The sequence below is a fragment of the Bipolaris maydis genome (genome assembly GCF_028858645.1).
Source record: "Bipolaris maydis strain C4 unplaced genomic scaffold PSV08scaffold_5, whole genome shotgun sequence".
NCBI lineage: Eukaryota > Fungi > Ascomycota > Dothideomycetes > Pleosporales > Pleosporaceae > Bipolaris > Bipolaris maydis.
The window spans coordinates 934802-959563 of record NW_027093861.1 but is presented as its reverse complement, the minus strand read 5'-3'; the positions used below and the strand labels follow the sequence as shown (position 1 = coordinate 959563).

Sequence of the window (24762 nt, the reverse complement as noted above, 5' to 3'; positions counted from 1 at the left end):
TGCCAGGTTCCGCGACGCAACTCTGGGTGGAGACGGAACCCTCTTACTCGAGTCCCCTCGCTACCAGCCTTACGAGATTGCTAGTCAGCGTCTTTTATCATCAGCGTCTCTGCTACCTGAGCGGATGACTGCATCCGCACTGCTGCTGAGCTGTTCAAATCCTGCAAAGTTACCCACGCAAGGTTTGACCTCCTGGTCGTTTCGTGCGGCTTTATCAGGCACTGCCATGTAACTTGCGCTATGTGACTCTCATTATCAGGGCTGTGTCTTAGTCGCGGAACAGGCGGACAGACTGGCATCCAATCACGTACTTACACTGGCCGACTTCATCGCGGCAAAATGTCTTGTCGCTGTCCAATCCCCTCAGCAATCCGGACTATTGTACTGTACCCAAGGTCACTGATCCTGCCACCCCCCCCCCCCCCCCCCCCCCCTACAATTAAACTCCCCGGGCGCACCTCGCTTTCCGTTGTCGACATCGTAAGTGCATATGCCCCCCCTAGAAACGACATGGTGTGTGGCGACTGGAAGCCAGCTGTGGTGAGGCCGAAGGATTGTCTTGCAGCAAGCATGCGCAATGTATGTATGTAGGCTTTAGCTCACTACTGCTCATCAAGCGGTGAGTGTCTTTGCACAACGCAACATCTGGGCCCCCAGTCTCGTGACTGGAACACACCGTCAGACCGAACAGTTTACAGGGTATCTTGTTCGACCCCAAGTTGATTGCTATCCTACTTGTGAAACTATTGATACAGTGTTGAGCGCATACACGCTGCTACAAACAGCAAACCCCTTTACTTTGATACGTATACATGATTTTTTTGGTTGCGATGAGCGCATAAGGATACATGGAAATGCGTGAAAGACATTACTGTTAATGCGTAGCGATGCCATGAGACTACCGTCTAAAGACCAATGTGAAATGAAAGGCAGTGCCCTTTGCTGCGCTAGCTGGGGTACTGATCACCCGTTGCCTCAAATCCTAACTGTAAACCAGCGCCGCTGTCCCATAACGCCTGAACCGTGCCCAAGAACCCCTAGCCCATAGGAAAAGTCGACGGCCGTGTCGAGAAAATGTTTAATATAGCTTGCGCTCCGGAAACACCATGTCGTCGTATCCGCTGGCAGGAGGTTGATGGTAGCTTGTTGGCATGGGAACGTTAAAGTCGTACCCGCTGTCTACTCGCTGGATGGTATCAGATGACATGGAGGAGCTTCGACTGCTGCGTTCACTGCTGTGATGGAAAGATCCGCCATAGCTTCGGGACATTGAGGCCATTGGCATGGCGGGGTACGATGAAGGATAAGACGAGGCCGACGATGACATGGCTGAGATGCGCCGGTCCTTGCCACGACCTTTGATGCCCTTGTTGGAGTTCTTGTATAGAGAGGCAAAGTACTCCCAGAGCTCCTTATCTTCTTTGGACACCCAGTCGCCCATGCTGATGGTTGCAAACTTTGTCGTAAGATATCGGAGGGTAGTGGCATGGAACTTGTTCTGGTGTGACTGCGTTTTGTCAGCGTCTGATCGCAGGGTCGAGGTCTTCTCAGCAGTACACACCTTGAGGTTACCGAGCTGAGTAAACTGCTTGCCACAGTCGTCAAGCTTGCAGGTGAAAGGCTTGATCTGTTGGTGCACAATCTTGTGTGCTCGTACATTGCCCCGCTGAGCAAAGGTTTTGCCACAGATATCGCAACTGTAGGGTCGTTCGCCAGTGTGTCGTCGCTCGTGAGTCTGACCATGTTAGTATGCTACGTGGATGGGTGGCAGTGGAAGAACTCACCTTGAGGTTACCTAACTGCGAGAATGACTGCCCGCAACCTGGGGCCTTGCAGTTCTACAATCGAGGTCAGATCGGTGCAAATGTTTCAACGTGACAGTAGCCTTACAAATGGCTTGGCTCCAGTGTGAGCGCGGATGTGGATCTCGAGATGAGTCTTCTGATAGAAGCTCTTGTTGCAGTTAGGGACAGTACATTGGTAGCGCTTGCGAGGTTTTTGAGAGGGCTTGGTGGCGTCCTCCTGCTTTCTGATTAGACGATAGACTTTCAAATGGTGCTGAGTACGTACCTTGGGCTCCGCTGGCTCGGAAGGGGTGGTCTGTTTTGCTTGGATGGCTTTCATCAGAGTGTCTACGTCGGTCGAGAAGTGAACAGAAGTGCCTTCTGTCGGGACAGAGTTGGAACGCTTAGCATCGGATGGGTAAGATGTTTCGCCATATATCGGGTTGGATTGAAGAGGCGATGTGCTTTCGGCCTTGACCAGAGGGTTGAAGAGATTCCGGCTATCTCGTACTGTTGGAAGTTGCTGAACATCGGTCGATGGTGGGTATGACACGGGGTGTGGGATACCCGACTGGTAGTACGACGGCTGTTGCATAGTATATGGGTTCACTGGCGCAGTGTCGTATGCGAATTGTCCCGGCTGGTAGGGGACAGTGGTGGGGAGGCCATTGGACGAGTAGAGAGGCATGCTCATGTCCATTTGTGTGGAAGTGGGCTGGAAGCTCCGCGAGACTGGCGCGCTGGTGGCGGCGCGCGAAGTGTCGTACTGAGGGATCATGCTAGAGCTGTGCATGTTGGGCATTTGAAAGGGAGGTTCCCGTCGTTCTTGCCAAAGACCAGACTGATGAGATGCAACAACAGCGGCCATGCTAAGGGAAAGAAGCTGGTACCACAGAGCAGACGGTGAGGTGCTGAGGGTATAGTCCGCGGATGAGACGGGCGGGGATAAAGCAGGAGAGAAAGTGGTAAGTACGGCTTGGGCCGGAAGCTTTTTTGAAAAAAGAGGGTATCAAGACGGCAACAGGGTGATGAGATGGAGATACAAGATCGGATGACGTGGGAGTATTGTAGATTTGTTCGATCGATCTGGTTGGGAGTCTCTGGTCTTTACATATGGATGGGCCAGCCCGATACACTACCACTTGTGAGTATCCCGCAAAGCAAGGATGGTGATTGTTGTGGAGCCCGTGTGGCCCAGAGACTGGAGCGGACATGCTTGCAGCAGGAGAGACAAGGAACATCGCTCTCGCATGCAGGCCAAGCAATGGTGGATGGTGGTTCTAGTGCAGAGCTGACCGGCAGGGGGCGCTATGGGGGGGTTACGGGGCACGACATGCGACCAGGATGTAGCCTCAGGGCAGAACCGGGGTACTGTCCCAGGTGTGAACAGACCCATGGCGTCGCCGTCTCATGTGCAGTGTGGGGGTCGTCCCATCGAGGCCGCCCAAGCCACGCTCGATTGGGCGAAACATAGATCGCCATGGTAGCTCTCCAGAACCGCGCACTCAATGGGGCTCAGCGACACTGGCACGGCTCTGACACACGTTTCCAGCGCGTGGTTGGAGTCGCATGAGGCTGTCGAAACATTGCCACTTTGTTTCGACAGTGGTGTGCGCGTCCGACCCCTCTGGCAGGCACGGGAGTTAGGCAGGCCTGGTCGGGAATCCCAGTGAGGATCATCGCCTGCAGGCTTGTCGTGGCTTGCCTCTCGTCTTGGTGTGGCAGCGTAGTGTCGAGCGCGGCCCTCGGTGTCCCGTACAACCACACGTGGTTGCAGATTTGCGCTATTGCATCTAACACTGGCCGGCGTCGTGGCGGTCGACGCTTCTTCCCGGGGCGTTGACGGGACCGCATATGAAGCCCCCCTCCGGAGCGCCAATCATGGGAGAAAGCGAATAAGCTCATCAGAGGACACCCGCGAATTGCACGCCCGGGCTGCGAAGTACCTTAGGTAATCTGTAGTTCCGCCCAGACGTAAAGTTGATTGTAACTTTCCCGACTGACGTTAGCTGCCTTTAGCTTGTATGGGAACCCCCGACTGTCATACGGGGCAGTGGATGGCCGTACCGCCCCACCTGGGCGCTAGGTCGAGGTCCCTGGCGTACAACGCCATCAGCGCGGATGCTCAAGGCATTGGTTGCGCAATTCAACTGTGCTCGACGCACTGGTCGGTGTTTGGAAGATGGGTGTTTGTGTGGACAGACAAAGTTTAGGAATGGGGCAGCCGTGGAGGTGGGCGGCATCACGTGCCTTGCGCCAAGCCTGGGTCCTGTCCTCGTCGCCCCAACTCGACTTGTTTATTCACGCCATACGGCAACTGTGAAACACGATGTACATCCCACTGCGATGGTCGGACGGAACCCTGCCCCTCGATTTGGGTTAGTACTGCGTCGAAATGCTTCTGCTACACCCTTCTATCCGCGTCCTGGCCACGTTTAGAACCTTCCTCAGGGCGTCAGCAGTGGACAGACGCCGAGGGTGTCACAGACGATCAAATCCCCCATCGCAACCCGCCGTCAGCTGTCTCCACCTGTGAACTCAGATCTCCCGTGGCGTTATCGTCGCCGACATGCTCTAGGGCCCCCGCCGCCTGCCCGTCGACTCTTGCCTGGTGCACCGTCGCTATTGCGCGATTCAAGTCGCAGCCAACGGCCTCTAGTACCAGACTTCTCGATCTCCCCCCTTACCCGATTAGCAGGCCTGTGGCTTTTGCGGGTACCGAGATAGTCGCAGGCGATCACGAGCAGCCTGATTACGACCGTTTTTACTATGAGCTATTTGCAATCCCAGGCTAATGCCATGGACGCTCAACCATCTGCAACATCACTCTACTAGAGCATTGACGTACACTAAAGCGAGAGCTCTGACCGAGCACGGAATTCCGATATGCCGACCTTGCGCTCATACCAGCCCTCTACTTTTACTCACTGTCTGTCTGTGTCTGAACTAGAGATGGTGAAGCGTATGCGCGACATGCAACATACACGCAGTTTCCTGGACCTGCGCAAATGCCGGTTTTGAGACGACCGCAGTGAAGTAGCGTCGCCATCCACATCATCATGGCATGCACTCGAAGCTGCTTGTGGCATGAGAACGCCCCCTCACTTGTCCGCCTAGCCTCAGTGTTTGTGTGTTGAGATGCGCGTGGGAAGTGGCAAGCCCCCTTTGACATGGATCCTGCACCTAGCTGCTGGCATCAAGATGTAATCTGTGGCACACGGGAGTCTTGCAGAGACCCCTTCACTGCCCCGATTAGCGAGGCGCTGCTTGGACCTCGGTGCTGGCCACGATGGCACCAAGCACAGGGGTCCCTATTGTCTTGACGGCTCTTCCTCTCGATTGCGTATTGCCGGCCCAGTGGCTATGACGGGTGTGGATGAGTGGCTGAACTTGTTAGGAAATTCAGCATCCCGAATGGTGGACCTGCAGTAGCCTCAAACATGCACTGGACTTATGGCGAGATGGCCTCGTCTGCCTCATCTCCCCCTTCTGGAGATTGCCAAGCGGCAGCAGCGGCGGCGGCAGGCCATCGGCAGAGGCTGGAGAGCCGTTGGAGGGTAGTATACAGACCGGATACATGGATGGATGGATGCAAGCAGAGTATCGTGGCCACACGCACAGGACAGCGGTGTCGAGTGACATGGCCGCCCCAAGGACGGGATTCCTCGTCGAGGGCCATGGAGAGGATAGGGCTGGCAGGCCAATTGCACAACGACCATGGCCACGGGCCCAATGGGGCAGCACTGCGGAGGCTAGGGTGGCGCGAGCGCTCGTTGTGGTCGGCATCACGACAAGGCCAATCGACTTGATAGCGTGCAGTCGATGTTTCAATCATGCGCTGGTCCAAGCGCAGCGATGCGGACGGCAGCAGCGGCGGCGGTGCGCGGAACCATCGGCAAGAAGCCGCGGCCCTTGCTCGGGCAAATGCGACCTGCGATCACCCACTAGCCTGGCCGTCATCCTTGCACCAGTCGTCTGGACAGGCGTGCTCACGCCCCAGGCGGGTCGCTCAAGGCTTTCCACTAGTTCATGGCATGCACGTCAGTCGTTAGGGCCATCTCTCCAGGGCACACGGATCTCCCACCCGCTGCGTCAAGGCGCACAGTTTGTCCTGTCAGGCTCACCTGGGTTAGACGATCGAGGCAGCGGCAGTGTCAAGTGTCCAAACGGACAGGCCCGAGTCCTTCCCCGCCCGCTGACGACGTGGATGAACCATGTTCCCTGCCCTCCTACCTACTTGCACGCCCACACCCACACCCACACCCACACCCCCATACACACATTACATACAACATTATGTGACAATGCGGTCGCCCTTGGCTATGGTCGCATCTATCAAACGCATGCACTCCTCTAGGCGCCGCGACAATGGCTCACGTCACGCACCCCCTCACCGCATCATGTCAGGACGTAGTAGTAGCAACAACCACGTTCCAGCCGGCAAGCCAGATGTCACCGCTCCTCTACCCCTCGTGAGCATTTGGCTCCCCATTGCTGTGCAGGTCAACAACCGCATCTCTGACGCCGTGCACACCGCCGAGGCCTCGTGTTGTGCTACATGACCAATGTCAACCATGTCTGACCTCGCACCCGCGCCTGTCTCGCAGTGCAGCGTCACTCCTCACCGGACAAGCTGGCGCAGGGAAGAGGCCTCAAAGGCCTTGACCGTACTTATCCCTTGCTGCTTCCAACATGCCGGAACAAGGCCTAATTCCGACGTTGATCCGGCAATGAGGATCAGAAGACAATGGTCCGGATAAATCCAGGCGTCATACTACAGCAAAACCATGCATGGGTATATCTCGATCATCTCTGCCGGCATCTGCATACATACATCGCTGGCAGTCATGGGCTGTGCCGGCAGCAAGAAAATTCGAGCTTTACATTTGCTCAGGCGGGTAAAATCAAAGGTGGATTCCAGAAGGATTCAAGACGATCATAGGCTCGCCTTCGGCTGTGTTGCCCAATAAGTTCACCCATCTCGCCATTATGGGCATATAACCCACTCTCACCGCAAATATTCCAAGATGCATATAAGCGAGACAAGCGTCCCGGTCAGTTGAGATGCAATGCACGGCATCGTATTGTTATCGACCATGTTGTCATGCGAGATATGGTAGTGCCATGCAACTGCTCTCGCAACCAGTCCAAGGCCTGTTAGATGCAACTTGTGCTGTATCTGCTGGATTCAACGTAGACTGTTTCGCAGTAATTGTTTCCATTTCATCCAGGCTGAAGCGGGTCAGATTTTGCTTTGCAGCGGGCCGCAACGTGCCACAACACGTGGAAGGGATCATGGGCGCTTGCCTCAGGTAATCACGCTGGCAATCTGTTGCTTTTCATCCTTTTGCGGTTTTCTTTCTCAGGCCTCCTCTACATCCCTGCATCCAGACCCTTTACGAACCTTGAAGGTCCGAATCCATCTGCCTATTTAGCCCTCGACTCCTGCCCTCACCCTCGTCTTTACGCTCGGAGGTTTATTACACTAGGCCACGGGATGCACACAGTCCCGGTGCCCCAGAGAGGATACTATATTGCATGGGTAGGGCCAAATGACTTGAAACTCGACATGACGGGTCGGTTAGATGCAGCAGTTGCAGCAAACTTCGCGCTGACACAGCAATAGTCCTACGTACTTGGACAGAGGCCTCGATGCCGTGTTGGTGTCTGTAAAGGAGGGACGATCACGGCTCGCGTAGAGTGTAGAGTACCATCCAGCGTGGCGGCCCCATGTTGTGTGGGCTATTTTGCTCGTGTGGTGGGTGGCGGGGTTGGAAATATTCACGACCAAGATGAGCCACATAGTGAGATAGTGTGTGTGTGTGTGTGTGTGGGTGTGCTGCAAGTCAGGTTGGCAGTGGAGCCAGATGTGTGTGTTCATCTTGGACAGAAAGACTGTGCTGCATGTCTGCCGGCCCATTGACCAGGGATTTCTTCGTGCTGTACCCAGGACATGGCCTCTGAATTACGCGACTACAAGCTAGCGCGCTTGGCGTCAAAAGGCAGGCGCAGGTTGCATTCGGAAGATGACAATGACGAGTTTGTGTCACATCAACAAGGCAGGCGCATGAGGGGCAGGGATTATGCGAGCGAGGCTAACTTGAACAGAGCTGAGGTGCATGATCTGAAAATGCGATACCGATGTGCCTGAACGATCCGAGATAGCGGGACCACGAACGATGGTGGGTGGGTGGAGAGGCAGAGATGGCGAGTACATTGCAGGCATGTCAGTATGCAGGTCTATGTGTGGGCGTGTCTACTTGCTGATATGTTAGTAATAGGTTGACTGATTGAGGACGAAAAAGGTACGGCGCTCGCCTGTCGCGGTTACCGGCCACCAAACGACGGTCCCAGTACAGTGCTTTCAAATACACAAGCAGCAAGACCAGAGTATGCCGCGGTCATGTATCCAGGCGCTTGCAAGATGGGAAGTCAACCATGACAGATAGCATGTCCAGACGTGTGCAGTACGGGTTAGTCAGTGCTTGCGGCGCTGGTGTTTCCAAGAGATCGCCGAGGTGTGTGTATTTCGAGGAGCCCCACCAGGGAGGAGCCTCGAGTCCCTGCTGCTACCATTTAGGGCACGGTTATCCAGGATCCGTGACAGCATCCGATGCACAGCGCTCGAAAAGGAACAACAACAAGTGTGGTGTGGCATAGACAGCATTTGCGTCGAGGCCAGGGTGGGGCCGTGCCCTCCTGGGCAGAGGTAGAGGTGGTTTGGAACGACAGCACGCTGGACGTGTACGGCACGCTGCAACCAAGGCCAGACAGCCGTCACGACGATGCACGATCTCCCCGAGGACGATGTGCGGCAGATGGCGACGCAGATTGGCGAGGTGCTGTGTGCCTGCGGCTTTGCGATGCAGGCCGCGGTGTAATAGGACAGGCGCATGAGGCCGCGAGAGGTGTCGGGTAGAGGTGTCTGGTGCCACCATGGCGGCTACCGGTACTTCTGCCCGCCAATCACACGCCATGCAGCCGGCTCGAATTGGTCGCCTCGAGCTTTGAACGCGCTTCCACTGTGGTGGCGGTTGGCTGGTAGGCGGGCGCCACCCCAACGACACGGTCGGCCCCATCTCGGTCCTACTGGCTGCCTGCCCTCCTCTGCCCTTCAGTCTGCCCTTCTACCACCCGCTCCCCCACCACGCCCCCCTCCCCCAGCCGCCTGCCCCGATGCACTCGCAGATGCAAGAAGAAAACATCAGATCTGTTGCGCCCCCCCCTAACAATAGATCGATTCCGCTTAATTGGCCTGCACATGGCCCCAGGTACTCATCGGTGAGCGGCTCCCGTTTCCGCTTCCGCAATCCGTCAATCGCGCCTCCTGAGCCGTGCCTCTACACCTAGATCTCAGTAGCTCCACGGCCATCTCCCAACCAGACCGACAAACCACTCGTCTATCTCTATGGATCGTACATGCCTACATACATAATGCCATCTGGCCCTGGCCTTGCGTGGGATGCCATCAACACATGCATTGACCTAATACGCAGCACTAAGGCTCCCAGGCGACGCCTCCAAGAGCACGTCCAGCTTCTCATGGTGACCATGAGGCCCGCGACCGCTCCAGCCTAGCCACTCACTCTCAGCCTCTATGTATGTTGTACATCACGAAACCGTCGACTACGCCTGACGGCGCTGGGCCCTGGTCCCCGCACCGGACTCCTGGCATGCCGTTCAAAGACTCGTCCTGTTTGATGATGAAAAGGGGTGTGGCTACACAATCCCCACCCCCAAACAAGCCCTTCCTTGCCCGCAGCATCCTTCAAGCCTGTTGCTGTCACCATCCTCTACATCCCTTGTTCCCGCAACCGCTGCTCCTCTCAACGCCTCCCCAAAACACCATGGTTGTCAAGCCTTTTTGCCTCCGCAACCCTGGACGTGGCGCCCGGGGTTGGCCACAAGCCCTTTTGCGGAACATTCAATATCGCCCGGGATCGCGCCAGCCCCGAATCCTTCATGAGATCAGTAATCAGCCTTGAAAATCCCAAGGCCAAGACGCATCGGTCTGTCGCTTGTTCTATCACATCTCTGAACGGTGTGCAATTGCTGGGCAGTGTTTGAACCTGGGCGACCATGGCCCTTCACCATCTTGCGCCTTGACGATCGTGCTCTTCACAGTTGACATCCTTCAATACTTTGCTGCAGTAGATTACTAAACTATCGTTTTCGATTCCCTCCGAGCTGCAGTCAGCCCCCAAAATCATGCATAAAGCACGTGTTAGTTGCTCGCTTCCAAGTCCCTCTCATCCTACCCACATAGCTATGCCAGATATGGACACATCAAAATTACTCAACTCACCAAAATACATGACATCAAACGTCGCACAAAAAAGCGGTACATCCTAGGCGTGCGTCAGGGGTCAAGACATGTGTATAGTGAAATCCTCCTACGTCTATCCAGATGAGCACGTGGATAATACCACTCTAAGATCTTAACAAAAGCCGCTAATTATTACACTACCCATACCAATTGCCAAGCGCATTATTGCGCTCCTACATGTGACGTACTATACGTCCTCCGTTCCATCCTACCCGCACGTACGTACCTTAGTTCTCCCCCAAAAAATCCAGGCACGCAAACTCGCCTCACCTTGCAACACGCACAGCTGACACTCTCTCAACTAATTTTCCCAAAAGAGATTCTCCACAATAAGACCGTAAAGCCCCTAACCGTACATAGACGCTATCCCACTTTCCAATTGGGAATACGAGGTATTTCAAGCCCCCAATCCGTATCGAGCCGTTACACAAAACACGAAGCAGATGCACACTAAACCCACTTCAACCCACCAGCCTCACCCAAATTCGCATTTACAGGTACATAGACCAACCATATATGCGCCGCTATTGTCTCCAAAAGTGGGGAACTGCAACGCAAAGGAAGAATAAAAAGTGGGGAGGCGTGGCCATCCTTTTTTTTTCCTCTTTTCTACCCTACATTTCAGGCGGGCGGGTATAAGGAAAAGGATGCCGGACCTTGTCTCCCCTTCCTTCCCTTCCTTCTCGCCTACCCTTTCCCTTGTGCGTTGTATACCCGTTTCCCCCCTCCCCACCCCTTGTAACTATCCTGCAGTACACATGTACAAACATACATACAGTAACCATTTCGATTTTCCAATCTCTATCTCTCTATCTCTGTCGCTGTATGTGGATGTGTGTGTGTGTGTGTGTGTGTGTGGCTCCACTTCCTTCCTTGAATATTACCCATGGGTTCGATCGTAATCGCGCGCCCCTCACCCCACCCCACGCCCGCGCATGCATCTGGTCTTCCAATCAGAGAAGATGTCAGGCCTAGTATGCGTGTGTGTGTGAATGGGGTGATCGGGGGGAAGAAGGGTATGCGGAAGTTAGCTGTTTAGACCGCTTTGGATTGCGACTGCAGAATGGGGGGTTTCATGTGGTACATGGGGGGGTGGGAGGAAGCTGGACAAGGTAAAGGATTCTAGGTCTGCGCTGCGTGTCGCTGCATCGAAAGTTCAATTCGGGATGTGGGGGTTCTTTTTTATTGTCGTCGTGGGGTTGGGCGGGGGAACGGGATTTTGATGAGAGGGTCCTTGGTTACTGTGAGGGCTTGCGTGGGTGCATCAAGGGAGTTTTCTCGAGTTATTGTTTTTTTTTTCTGTGTTCCCTGCCTGGAATGTTACTTCAAAATGAGGATCCGGGGAATGGGAGGGGTTTGGCGTTGGATTGCGGGTTAGTGATGGATGCTTTTTGGAGGGTTTGAGCAGTTGAGGCTTAGATGACGTTTGAGGGTTGACGGGGAGCGGGAGGATGTATGTATATTGTAAACGGGAAATTTCGAGAACATCGTCGATACGATGAAGGTGGCTTGCTGTTGAGGTGAGGTGAGGGGGTTTGAAGGAATGTACCTCGGGTGATTGAGAGCTGGATATCTTGGACTCGTCGGCATGTAGATGGGTATACGTGGTTCAAAGTACAGTTTTCTCAATTATCTTGAAAATTAGAATAACCTGTCGCTATTCCACTTTCTTAGGAAGTCCGCCACTTGGCAGCATCGTTAGTAATTGAGAAAATGATATTTGAAAAGCAAGTTTTACACGACGGACGCAGAGATATTCTTGACAACCCATTTTACTCATAAAGTTGACGAACGCATCCAAACATCTTCCTCTGCTGCCTTAGAGTTTTTCTTCTCGAAAATGAGGCATTCAGTTGTCCAAGTAGTTCTCTAGCGACTCGTTACTACCCCAATGTATCACCTCACTGCATTTTCTCCTGTACCTACAGTGCTCCACTTCAACCTGTGCTCTATCTTTTCTGAGCTCTCTCTAATGTTCTGCAATTTTTGTGACACTAAAAATTGAAAGGATAGGAATACTGTCCTGGGTTGAAATCATCTCTTTTCCACTACGCTATTTCATACTCTCCAAGCACCTCACTGAAAATCCACAAGTGAAATGTTTCAGATCTCAATTCTAGACTTGATACCGGGAGTTTATCATGTTTCGATGCCTTTGTGCTCCATGTTACACTACTACAATGTTACTTCCTAGTCACATTAAATTTGCATCAAACACTACCAGCAAAACATCTCGATCCACGTGGAAGTTCCATAGAACACAAATTTTACACATTTGCCTTGACAAGCCCAAGCAACAACTTCAATCTATCGAATACTTTCTCTCCTATCGTATTCTACAAGACTAATGGAGTCTGCCATTCTTTTCTGAGAAAAATCATCCGGTGTGCTATTTATCAAACAGACGCAAACAATGAAAGTCATAAGATTCTTAGTGATGAGAGAATCTATGGAAGTTCCTCCTAGTGACGCTATTCAAGGCAGTTTTTGTATCGGATCAGGCCTACATATACAATAAAGCAGTTCTGACAGACAGAGAACTTCATCTTCATATCTGTGTTTCAAGTCACCTTATACGAAAGCTAGCCTACAAGCAAGAACAGTTGGTAGGACATGCTTGTAACTAGTTGTGTGTATCAAATGATACAGGATATCTGAAGTAGACTAGATACCTGGCTAGAAGATAGGTTTTCTAGTAGTCAATGAAGAAAAAAATTCAAGAAAGCTTCTTCGGTACAAAAAAAACTTGAAAAGCATGTTCTGCGGCGTCGGAAAATGCATTTGCAAAACATACAAACCATAGCGATTGTATCATAGGCAAAGCATGGAGGATACATTGTAGTCAGATGGCGAGTTTTTTTCTTATAAGAATGTCATCGTTCACTACGTCGACAATGGCAATTGTCGATATTTGTACGACCAAAAAAAATAGACAGCAATACCGAATGCGTCGAGCCGATTCCTTATTCAGGAAGTAAATCGAGTTCTGACCCACGTCCAACGTAAGCTGACCAAGGATACCATTATTGCATATCCGATCGCCATGGGCGTCAAATAAGGTTTCCGGGAAGAAAAAAATCACACGTGCTCCATGCAAGCAATTGATTTTCTGTCCGTGAGCACAAGAGAAAAAAAAATTAAGTTTATGCACGAGTCCGACGCAAAAAGCTCTATTTCTGAAAAGGGAAATAATGGCAGGTAACATTTAGTGGGGAAGATGAACGCAGTGAACATGTTCTTTGCGAGTTTGGTGGGAAAAAAAGCGTATTGTTTGAAAATTCCTAAACCAGCAAGGACAAGAAAAAAGGTACTCAAAGTAATACAACGTGCATCAAAACCCAATAATCAATGTTACAACAATTGCTTGTATGAATCTATATATCTAATCTTCTCTATCCCCCCCTCTCGCTCCCCCGAAAAAAAAAAACAACGTTACTATTGCTAGTATGCCTCTCTCATCAAACACCCAAACACCTTCGAAATGATTTTTTTTAAAAAAAAAAGAGCCTCCCAAAAGAGACCAGCTCTTGGGGAGAAAAAAAAAAATAAGAGGCCGCCACCATCTATCAAGTCATAAAGCCATATACGCACACAACTCTTATACAAACCAAACATAGTAGACACACGCATTCCCCCCCTCAAAGTCCTTTTCTTCCACAAAACAAGAAATATTTTTTTTTCAGCTGTCCACGGCCATACCAGCATTGCCGCAGTCCGGCCCCCACATATCTCCGACCCTGAAGCCAAGAGGAAAGGGATCCTCCTCGTCAACAACGACTTGTCTGTAGCCGGTGATCCAGGCACGGCCCCTGACGCGGGGTAAGATAGCGTCGTAGCGGCCGACCTTTGTGGTACCGACGATGCTGCACTGAAACTTTGTGCCAATGATGCTCTTGTGAGTAAAAGGTTCGCCCACGGCCAATTGGCCACGAGCATGCAGGACGGCCATGCGTGCCGACGTGCCCGTGCCGCAAGGACTGCGGTCGAGGCGGCCTGGCGACACGACAACCGTGTTGGTGGCCGTCTTGACCTTGACCGGAAGCTCGTCCGGTGCCGCTGATGAGGATGAAACAAGCTCGACATGGATAGGCTCTGTAAACTGCATCGTCGACACACCGCGGATCCCGTTGTTGAGCGGATGCACCGGCTCGTAAATGTCTTGGACGCTCTTGCGGATGGCTTCGCCAATGCGAATCAGATCAGCGCCGTGCTGGTGCTCGATGCTCAGGCCTACTGCGTCCGCAGACACGATTGCGTAGTGCATCCCGCCCCAGGCTACGTCGACAGAGATGTCGCCAATGCCAGGGATGCAGACGGGCACGTCGAGTTCGTAGACAAAGGATGGGACGTTGTCGAATTCGACGCTGAGGCACTTGCCGCCGGCGCAGCGGGCGCGGACGCGCACAAGCCCCGCTGCTGTGTCGAGCACGACTTTGGTCTCGGGTTCCTTCATGGCGATACGGCCAGTCTCGAGTAGCACTGTTGTGACGCATATTGTGTTGCTACCGCTCATGGTTGCGTATTCGTCGCTCTCGAGGGTGAGGAAGCCTGCGTCGGCTTCTGGATGGCACGGTGTGAGCAGCAGGTTCATACATTGCGAGACGCGCCCTCGTGGCTCTTGCATGAGTAGTTGTCGGTAGTGGTCTGCTTTTGTCTCAAAGTGCACCAGCTTTTCGTACATTGTGTTGCAGTGCATTGGGTCTGGTATTCCGCTGATAATAACGTCGCCGATTTCGCCCTCGGCGTGCACGCACACTATCGAAATGGGGAGGTCGGGTGAAGTCAACATCGTGGGCGGCGGGGTGTATGTGCCTGTATGTATGTGTGTGTGTGTGTGTGTGTGTGGCGATTATATGGAAATGGTGAATATGTATTTATATAGGTCTGTGGTGGTGTTGGTGGATGGTCAGTCTTATATGTCATTGTGGAAAGTAGAGCGCCAAATGAGGCAATTTACTTAAGAGCGGTCAAGACACTATAGGCCACGAGACTTGCCGATGATGTGAGATTCTAACCTTTTTCCAGAATGTCGCAGTCCGACGATCGTCCAAATCCGGATTCCGAAACTACTCGGTGTGACTTAATCCTATCCCAATCAGTCCCTGCCACATCATGCAAGGGGAGGCTACTATGCGGTGTGTTTATACTATTAGGAAAGTTGCGCATCGGCCAGGATCAACAGACGCGTATCTTTCCTCCAATCCCCAAAGGCGGGCCGGAGTAGGGCCATTTCCCACGTTTGCCTCAAATAATCCGAGCCGGTTTCAGGCCATCGTCGTCCAGTCAAAAGAGTGTTCGAGTCGTGGGCGGTCAGTTAGGTGCTAATCTCATTACAATTATTTGTTCTTGACAAGAGAATCTTTGCCGATTCCCCGCCATATTACATGTCAATCCCGCTGCCCCGAGCAAGACCATTATACCCAAAATTTCCGATGTAACAGCGAGGGCGAAGAATGTTAATGTACAAGCAAAAAAAATGCCCTCAGTTGCATGGCCGATGACGTATCGACCTGAATCGCCTACTAGACCTTGGCACCCGTAATCTCATTCGTAACGACATTTCAAAATTCTTTGCCAACGTGTCAATTGTCTTCTCTCCATCTTTGCGCCTAGCGGACTTTTTTGGGCTCGTCGGATGAATACGTGCGGTCGTCGGTGCCACCCTCGACCTCCAGGACCATCTTATCAACGGCTTCAGCCTGCTTCTTCCACTCGCTCTGGCACATTTTGAGCTCTTTCTGGAAGAGCTCGTCGTTGGGCTTCCTGTAGCTGCCACCCAGACGGTCCCAGAGAGTGGTAAACTGTCCGTAATTGTAATTAAAGTACAGGTGGTGCATGGTATGGCATGCAGCCCCGTTGATAATGGCCGAGTTGTGCGCATACTCGCCGTCATGAATCAAAACAGTCCAGATGTTGACAGTAACAAACAAAAGGACATAGGCAAACTTGGACAGCGGGAACAGGAACGGGAAGATGTGGTAGGGCAGACCCTGGGCATAACCGTCCAATGGGTGGAAAGCATGCGAGGCATAGGGAGTAGGCATGATCCACTTGTGGTGTGGCTTATGGATATGCTTGTAAATGAGAGGGTGGTGGAGATAGCGGTGAATCCAGTAGATGAGCGAGTCGGTGAAGAAGAGGAAAAATGGAAACTGCATGTAGTTGTACCACAATCCTGGACCCTGGTCGACTGTATCATATAGCTTCGAGTACCCGCGGACCTCTGCAAGAAAAAAGGGCACGGTGAAGATGGCCATGATGGGAAAGGCAATGTTGGCCTGTTTCATCTCAAGCTTGATCTGGTTCTTAAGGTATCGCGGGTGGTTGAAGGTGCTCTTGTCGAAGATGAAGAAGTAGGAGGCGCTCGCGAAGATGTAGTAGACTAGGACACCGAAGAGCCTGTGGATTGGAGTGTGAGCAGGGTGTGTACATGTTGGTACTGAGCTGCATGGCAGAGAGGAATAAAGAGAGAGAGAGAGCATACCAAGTAATGAGGTACAAGGACAGCGCCTGCCGCCGCCAGTCGTCGCGCGGCCATTGGCTCATGTAGGCATACTTGGATGGCGTCGTGGAGAAGAACTGGGTGGCGGGCTCATAGTGCCAAGTCGCGTGCGGGCGGGCATAGGCGGTAGGCTCCTCGCGGATGCTGGATAGAGTGGCATTGGCGACAAGGGCGGCTGGATATGCAGGCAGGAGTTTGGCATATAGGGGGTCGAAGATGAAGGTGTCTGCCACCTCGAGGACAACGTCCATGACTGATGTAGGTGTGACGTGGGGAGCCGCCTAGTGGGAGGATAGTCAGGTACCGAAGAAGTGCGATTCGCCGTTGGGTCTAATGGAAGCGGGCTGCGCACGACGAAAACAAGGGCCCAGTGTGGTTGAAACAGGCCAGATATGGGGATGACAAGACGACGACAAAAAGCAATGGGGAGAAGGGGGAAAAGGGCAAATGAGGGCGCAGGACGGCGATTCCAAGACTGCGCGGGCGTAGCAATAATAAACGGGTCGTAGCGACGACTTTTTCGGCCCAAGGCAAAGCGGCCCTGGGCTGCCAGGGTTCCGTCCATCTCGACTGCTTGTCAATCACACAACCGCCCCCTCGGCCTGCCAATCAGCGCTGCCAGCTGCCCGTTTAGAGCGCGCTCACGTGATCTCGCATCACAGTCTCGCACGGCGGAAATGAAACATCCGTTGAATCCGAGCATGGGCTGACAGGGGCAGGGCGGCATTGCCCTTATCAGATCTTCTCATCCGATCCTCGGAGCATGCTCGGATGCCTGAACAACCGCCGCCGACACGCCACCATGGCGCTGGCTTTTCGTCGCCAACAAAGGATAGTGTAGTGGGTGTGTACGTGATGTGATATCTATTCAGCTCTTGTAAGACACCCCTCTTTGCTCGACACGTTCATTGGGTCGACGTAATGCGCCCCCGCGACTTGTGCACGTCTGCGTCTACCTACTTCGCCACAATGCTCACTACATCCTCATCAGCCACAACGTGGCCCAAGCCCACCTTTTGTGGCACATGTCGCGCGCTCGCTCCCCACACCAGTGCATGCTTGAACGTCTCCTTGAGCGTCCGGTGCACCTGGTCACAGACATCTTCAATCGTGCTTCCTTGGCGCACAATCAACGCCTCTGAGAAATCCGGCTCGCATCCCTTTCTCTTGGTGTAGATCCGGATCAGCCTCAGCTCTTCCCAGCACCTATCCACCACGTCTTGAATGCCCAGGTCCAGCTCACAACTCATGACTACCGTATTTGGCTCGCGTGCCAGTTCGTCCAAGTGCGGCAGCCCAATGCTGTCAATCTTGTTGTACACATACAAACACTTGATGTACTTGCGGTGGTCCTTCATGATTGTGTCGATCAAGTCGTCGACCGTGACATTCTCGTCGCGCACTAGCACTTCGCAGTTGAGCATCTTGTAGTCCTTGAGAATGTTGTACACCATCTTCTCGTCAATATACTTTGGCGGCACTTGGAAGCTAATCTTCATGCCGCCAGCCTTTTTGGGCTTGAGGTAAATGTTACTGCAATCTCGTTAGCTTTCTTCACTCCGCGCCTTCATAACCTAAACTTACGGTGGCGATCGGTTCAACCGGATCCCTACAGCCTCCAATTCGGCCTCGAGCAACCGCCTCTGCTCCGCCTTCTTGGTAGCATCAAGAACCATGCAGATCAGGTCACTCGTCTTGGCCGCACTAATGACCTGTCTTCCGCGCCCTTTTCCTTCGGCAGCGCCCTCAATAATACCCGGCAGATCCAGGACCTGGATTTCCGCACCACCATACTCGAGCACACCAGGAATGGCCGTGAGCGTGGTGAAAGCGTATGATGCCGCCTCAGATTTGGTCTTTGTGATTCTCGAGAGAAACGTCGACTTTCCGACCGACGGGAATCCAACAAGGGCTATACGCGCATCACCTGACTTGGACACATCGAAACCACTTCCGCCGCCACCACCTGCGCCCGCTGCGGGCTCCAGCAATTGTGCGCGGAGACGAGCGAGTTTTCTATACAAAAAGCTGTTAATAAATCGCATATCCTTGTTCCATACAGTCGACTGGTGCCTTGCCCTTTGAGTAGACCAAGATGATATTCTGTGCGTCCATGTCAGCACGTGACACTGAATTGTACGCGGGTGTGAAAACATGCATAACGAGGGGCAATCGCCATACCTGTAGCCTTATTTTCTATGCACACAAGTCAGCATTCAAATTCTTATTTTCGGTAGTGCAGATCGTAAAAAAACTCACTCTGTGTCCTCCGCATCTCCTCCTCAATCCTGGCGGGGGGGAAAGCGTTAGCCCAAGGGCCACATCAAAAAACTTGGAGGGGCCTTGTCCCACTCTTTGATCTTCTCTGTAATGTTCACCATCTTGGCGACCTTTCCTCGATTTGTGCGCTCAGGCTAGAAAGAGAGAGAAGGACTAGGGTGAGGGGGGGTAACTATGTCGCTGTACTTTGTGTGGCGGCAATGTCACGATGGGAAAGGTTTGGTGTTGCAGCCAGCGCCCTCATGCCTCGAGCCATGGCTGATTTAGGTTTAGCGCAACTCTTTTCTCTCCAGCGACTGCAAGATGCAGTGCGTCATGTACAAAAAGGTGCAACCAGCAAATAAGCAAAGATACGGCAAATACGGTGCAAAAGAGTTAGTACCGATAATCAGGCTCGTACTTCGCCACCTTTTTTTTCCATCCTTCCACCAGCTGGACCCTGTGCAGACACGAAAACAGCATTCTGCATCCGCCACGCTTAATTCGTCAGCTTCTGCTGAATCCACAGTGTATTCTTAGTTTTTCTCTTCTGTTTTTCTTAATCACTTCATCTTCCGTTTTCCCTTGTTCGACTTAAAAGATGCCACCGGGCCCTTCAGATTTGTGGCCTGAATCATACCACAATGTGATAGAGTACCACTACGCGCAGTACGACAAGGCCATTGCATTTGGAGAATACCAACCGCTTGTGTATCCATGGGCATGTGTCGACCTGCTACTGGTCACCATATACCTTTTGATTCCGCACCAGAACCGGCCATGGCTGAAGAAATGCCGGTTCCTGGTTTTCGCATGTGTGCTCATGTGTGCAGTGTACAAGATCAGATATACGCGCATGAGAGGGTTGGCACCAGCACTGGTCAACGGATTGATCAACTCATGGATGACGATATGGGTGTTTGCGATACTCGTGTGCAACGATGCCCAGACAGACTTTATGAGAATCGAGAGGACCACAGGTGTCTTTAGACCGAGCAAACCTAGTCAAGTCAATGGATCTTCTGAAGTAAAAGAGACGGACGTTCACAAGACGGCCCGAGACGACATTGTTAACAGCTCAGCCGGTCCAAAGGATCGTCACGGCGAATTCGCGTGGCAGCCCTTTCCTCTCAGCCCGATGCTGGAGCGACTCGACTGGGTCCATGACATCGTGTACAACTTTCGCGGCATGGGCTGGAACTGGCGCATCTCAGCCGTGCCCCCGCCCCCAAAGGCGATTCAGATGCAGCTTCACCGCAACTCGGGCGACATTGTGCCCAAGCACTCGTTCAAGACGCACGCAGGCCAAGTGAAGCAGTACGCGACGCGCGGAGAGCTGCTCCGCAGCAATTTGGGCACACTGGCAACGGGCTATCTAGCCCTTGACGTGATCAAAACAGCCATGATGAACGACCGTTACTTCTGGGGCTACATTTATCACGACCCGCCATCCTATTTGCCCTCACTCATCACCAGCTCGCCACACATGACTCACGCATACCGCATGGTGCTCTCGATGCTCGGCATCAAATTTGCCCTGCAATGCGTCTTCTCCCTTGCGCCCCTCTTCTTCAGCGGCGTCCTCTCACCCTCGCTACTTGGCGCCCGTGCAGAACCATGGATGTACCCGGAGACGTGGGCGCCTTACAGCGTCGTGCTCGACAACGGCATCGCCGGCTGGTGGGGCAACTGGTGGCATCAGACGTTCCGCTTTGCGTTTCAAGAGCCTAGCCGTAAGCTGTATGAAGTGCTGCGGTTGGATAGGAAGAGTAAGGCGGCCAAGATGCTGCAGTTGCTCATTGCCTTCTTCCTAAGTGGCGTCGTGCATGCGAGTGGGAGTGTGACTTGCGCGGGCGACACGCAGCCTCTGCAGGGTCCCATGGCGTTCTTCTTGCTCCAGGCTGGTGCTATCTTTGCAGAGATTTGGCTCACGCAGCTTGCGCGTGCGGCCGGCATAGGACGGGGGTTACCTGGGTGGCTGAAGAAAACGTGGACGTTTGTCTATGTCCATGCTTGGTTCTACCTTACTGCTCATTTGCTGTGCAGTGACTTTGCAAGAGGCGGCGTATGGCTCTTTGAGCCTGTGCCAATTTCGATTCTCCGCGGCGTGGGTCTGGGTCCTGACAAGCAGGATGGATGGTGGTGCTGGAGTGGTCAGCTTATTCGTTGGCATGCTGGGGAGACGTGGTGGAAGAGCGGTCTGACTATGTGAGTTTGGCTTGTCGGGGGTGTTCCTGGATAAGACGGAATGAGCAGTGGAGTCCACTTTTCAACCATCTTCACCTCTCTCATATAGACAGTACCTTTAGCTAGACGTAATACTTTTGTCAATCATCCTTTGCATCATGACTCTGTCTCTCTCGAAGTAAACAAGCGGCTAGAGCACAACCCTTTCGAACAACCCAATTAGTCAGCATAGCATAGTACTGTAACCCAAAGAGCCCCTCTAGGGACCGAAAAGGGTTCAAAAAAAGGGGCGGTAAGCGTAAAAAGCTGATAAGGCTAAAGTATGTGTACCAAGACGGACAACGGTAATGCCACTAGTCTGAAGCACTAGCCTCAGACGCAAGCCTGAGGCGAAGAATTCGGCGCTTCCCCCTCACCATCGAGTCATTCTGTTTCGAATTGTAAAAAAAGAAGGAAGGAAAAAGAAAGTGACGAATGTGGATAGTGAGTTACGTTTAGCTTGGTGAGTAGTGAGCGACATGTTACACCGAGAAAAACCAAGTTTTACACGTGAAGATGTTTGAAATGGAGAAATGATCATCGGAATTAGTGGGATGTAGGCAGGAAGGCATGAGGGTATGTAGCTGACAAAGCAAACAAGACTAACAATACAGTCATGCGGCGCATTGTATACATGCAAGCTATGTCTCCTTAATTAAAAGGGCATGTAGTATGAATTCTGTCCCGGATACATGACTTGGAATGAATGCCAATGAGGAGAAGACGTATACCATACAGTCTATTACATGAAGCCATGTTTACCACACAGAGTAAAGAGATGAAAAAGGGGGTAGAGAAAAAAGAAACATGCACAGATCTACAAAAGTGACAATTAGCAGTAGCAGCACCAGCACTAGCGGCAGCTATGCAAGTTTGGGTATCGAAGGTACAACCACAAAGAAAAAAAACAATAATAAATACTTACGGCACGAACGCAAGATCTAAGAATAGGAAAAAGGGAAGAAGAAAAAAGATACAGGAACCGATAAGCGAGGCTGAAATAAACAAACATTAAAGTCTTTTTGCGTCGCCGCCGAATGGTCTAGTGGGATGAGATGGAGAAAAAAAAAAGCAACAGGCGTATGTCATGATGCGCTCGCTCAGTTTTGCAAGACGAAAAAAAGGATAAAAACAAAAGAAGCCCGCAGTCCAGACCCTGTAAACTCCAGTTCACATGCCGCTAAAATTCCAAGTCGTTGTTGCCTTTTTGATTTGTGCTTCACCTTGTTTCATAGCTGCGTGCAATTGGAGGCTTAAGTGTTGGCTCCAATCGTTGCTGGTTGTGAGTTCACCTGCAATGTAGGTGTGATGGGATATGGTGGATATGGGTCGGTTTGTTGTGGTGAGTCGATGTGGTGGCCGTCTTCTTGAGTCTGGGGCCGTGAGCCAGTATCAGGGCCAAGGTGAGGATCTGGGATCTGTATGTCAAGCTGCGAGCAGAGAGTTAGTTACGATTAACATTGTTCAAAAAGTTTTTTTGCTTTTTTTTGGGGGGGGGGGGGAGTGAGGGGCATGCATACTGTGAGGTAGCCGGTCCGCCTTAGTGGGATAATTTTGACGGCTTCTTTTGCACCAACGTTATGATTCCAGTCTTCTATCCACCTCTCGAGTTGAGCCAGCTTTTTCTTAACACCTGTGAAGCCAGCATCCTCCCATAGCCACAGGGTAGCAACACCCATGACAGTATCGAGACAAGCGCGGAGGGTAAATGGGTCAAAGGCCTCGATGAGATCATCGTTGATCTTCTTGATCAGTATGCGAAAATCGTCCTCGGTGACGAGGGGATCCAGAATCTCGGGATACAAGTTGGCAAAGGTTGGGGCAAGGTCGCCTTTAACCATCCAATCACGCTTGATGCGGATGATGCGCGTCGTGTTGTACAGCTCCGAATCGAGTGGGACATGGGGGTTGGGATGCGGGAAGCAGGGGTGCGAAGGTCCCCAGGGCAACTCGGAGACTGCATCGCCGTCTTCGTCTTCGTCGGCTGCAGAAGCTGATGGCCCAGAGCCAATTGAGGAGCGTCGGGAGCCGGGCAGTGAGGCGCGCGACAGACCGGGTTGATGAGAACGTCCAGCCTCTACGTCCTTGTCGGGATGCTGGGCGGCGACAGGCTCTGGCGGCATTGCAGAGCTGGGCGACTGCAGGCTTCGAGGTGGAGGGCGAGGCAGGCCGATGCTGGTGCGAGCGCTAGCAGAGATGCTGTTGTCGGCTGTGGAGCGTTCGACGGCGAGGGAGCTTGGCACGGGACTCTGACGGCTAAGACGCTGCTCGGGGAGGGTCAGAAGCGGATACTCGTCGCGGACGTCGTCTGTGGCAGCAGGGGCTTCTGTTTGGATAGGTAGATTCGGGTAATAGTCGTCGGGCGGGGGTATTGGGGCTGGGGGCGGGTTGTGTATTTGGAGGAGGCGCGGAGAAGAATTGACTGGGTTCCAGAGACGGGCAGCCGGCAGGCGCGGGGGACCCTGGTACAAAGAGCGCAGGTTGATGTTGAAGATGCGATTTGTTAGCGACCAGCGGGCAGGCACTGGCGACGCAGGAGGCGGCGGGTAAGCAGCGGGGGGCGAGCGTGGAGTCGTCGTCGTGACTGTGGATGGAGTGGTGATGGCGGTGATGAGTAGTGGTTCCTTAGGGGCCCCAAGTGACTGTGGTCCATGCTCTCGCCTACATGCGGGCTGCAGCGTGACGGACACCAGCGACCAGCAGCGAATGAGAGGGAGAACAAGGAGGGGTGGGCGACTGTCGCAGACGCGACCAAGAGCAAGGCCGGGCGAATGGGACGAGTGGAAAGGCCGGAGGGCGGTGGAGATGTGCCAGCAAGGTGCGGGTCGAGGGAAGGTCACGGGACCGACGGCGACGGCGGCAGTGGCAGCGGATGGGTGGATGGAGGGATGGAGAAGACGAGCAGATGGCAAGCGAGGGAGGTCTGGGGAGAAAAGGGCGTGTGGGAGGGCGTGGTAGTGTGTATGTATGCAGCTGTTTGGAGCCAGCAGGACGTCTCACAAAACCCGACGGTATAAACTTTGGCCCTGCATCCACACCAGGCCTCGGTCACGGCAATAAGAGGAGGGGAGAGCAGCGTGTAGCGTGTGCAGCTCGGGGGCGCCGCCTTGTCTTGTAAGTAGACGAAATACGACACCAACGTCAGGCCTGCGGATTCCCTAACCACCGCGCCCGCTCCTCCCGGCGACTCTTGGGCACCCCCCCCCGTCGGCGTGGCCATGTTCCCCGGCGCAAGACTGGATTGCATGTGGCTCGTGTCCATGCTGCTGGAGGGCAGAGGGCTTCACGCAGAGCACAGCAGAGCGAGCCTGAGCCTGTCTGTGTGCGCACAGCCGCCAGCCCTGGCCGTGGACGGGCATGGACGGCCAACCCCTGCAGCATCGACGACTGTGCCTGCATTACGCCCGTCATTCACTCGTGCGCCCACGCGGCTCGATGCATGCCCATGGCCATGCTGCCTGTGCAAGCCGACATGCTTAGACGCGCACATATACTTGCTGCCTCCACATAAGCATACACATCTGCCAGCCTCCGCACGCCTGCCTGCAAACAGCCGCCCACTCGCTCACTGCTTGCTCGGCCCCTTCGGTCCCTTGCTAGCACAAACACTATTGGCCTGCCCTGGCCTGGCGGCCGTGTGGGTGTGGACTTGCTTGGCTAAGTAG

The 24762-nt window shown here is 53.1% G+C and overlaps 6 protein-coding genes across 6 annotated transcripts; 1 reads left to right on the top strand and 5 right to left on the bottom strand.

The window, feature by feature from the left end:
- Nucleotides 1-683: 683 nt before the first annotated feature.
- On the bottom strand, nucleotides 684-2652 carry PSV08DRAFT_361143 (uncharacterized protein; the record flags this gene model as incomplete). Its single annotated transcript, XM_014226787.1, has 5 exons — nucleotides 684-1507; nucleotides 1562-1735; nucleotides 1785-1838; nucleotides 1891-2022; nucleotides 2071-2652. 5 exons carry the CDS (start codon nucleotides 2650-2652, stop codon nucleotides 1079-1081), a joined length of 1371 nt encoding a protein of 456 aa, XP_014082262.1. The 3' UTR covers nucleotides 684-1078.
- A 10807-nt stretch (nucleotides 2653-13459) lies between these two features.
- On the bottom strand, nucleotides 13460-14899 carry PSV08DRAFT_220630 (proline racemase family; the record flags this gene model as incomplete). Its single annotated transcript, XM_014226790.1, has 2 exons — nucleotides 13460-14152; nucleotides 14192-14899. 2 exons carry the CDS (start codon nucleotides 14897-14899, stop codon nucleotides 13790-13792), a joined length of 1071 nt encoding a protein of 356 aa, XP_014082265.1. The 3' UTR covers nucleotides 13460-13789.
- A 431-nt stretch (nucleotides 14900-15330) lies between these two features.
- Nucleotides 15331-17077, bottom strand: PSV08DRAFT_199893 (uncharacterized protein). The gene is made up of 2 exons (XM_014226791.1): nucleotides 16595-17077; nucleotides 15331-16509 (listed from the first exon to the last, which is right to left on the bottom strand). The coding sequence occupies exons 1-2, from the start codon at nucleotides 16861-16863 to the stop codon at nucleotides 15720-15722; spliced, it is 1059 nt and encodes a 352-aa protein (XP_014082266.1). The 5' UTR covers nucleotides 16864-17077; the 3' UTR covers nucleotides 15331-15719.
- A 377-nt stretch (nucleotides 17078-17454) lies between these two features.
- Nucleotides 17455-19088, bottom strand: PSV08DRAFT_287276 (P-loop containing nucleoside triphosphate hydrolase protein). The gene is made up of 6 exons (XM_014226792.2): nucleotides 18965-19088; nucleotides 18872-18900; nucleotides 18794-18808; nucleotides 18691-18715; nucleotides 18197-18628; nucleotides 17455-18145 (listed from the first exon to the last, which is right to left on the bottom strand). The coding sequence occupies exons 1-6, from the start codon at nucleotides 18991-18993 to the stop codon at nucleotides 17569-17571; spliced, it is 1107 nt and encodes a 368-aa protein (XP_014082267.1). The 5' UTR covers nucleotides 18994-19088; the 3' UTR covers nucleotides 17455-17568.
- A 384-nt stretch (nucleotides 19089-19472) lies between these two features.
- On the top strand, nucleotides 19473-21087 carry PSV08DRAFT_199887 (membrane bound O-acyl transferase family-domain-containing protein; the record flags this gene model as incomplete). Its single annotated transcript, XM_014226793.1, has 1 exon — nucleotides 19473-21087. The coding sequence occupies one exon, from the start codon at nucleotides 19473-19475 to the stop codon at nucleotides 21081-21083; it is 1611 nt and encodes a 536-aa protein (XP_014082268.1). The 3' UTR covers nucleotides 21084-21087.
- Nucleotides 21088-21925: 838 nt separating this feature from the next.
- PSV08DRAFT_400870 (Golgin subfamily A member 7/ERF4 family-domain-containing protein) lies at nucleotides 21926-24359 on the bottom strand (the record flags this gene model as incomplete). Its single annotated transcript, XM_066093605.1, has 3 exons — nucleotides 21926-22527; nucleotides 22618-24070; nucleotides 24136-24359. The coding sequence occupies 3 exons, from the start codon at nucleotides 24357-24359 to the stop codon at nucleotides 22351-22353; spliced, it is 1854 nt and encodes a 617-aa protein (XP_065949319.1). The 3' UTR covers nucleotides 21926-22350.
- Nucleotides 24360-24762: the final 403 nt, after the last annotated feature.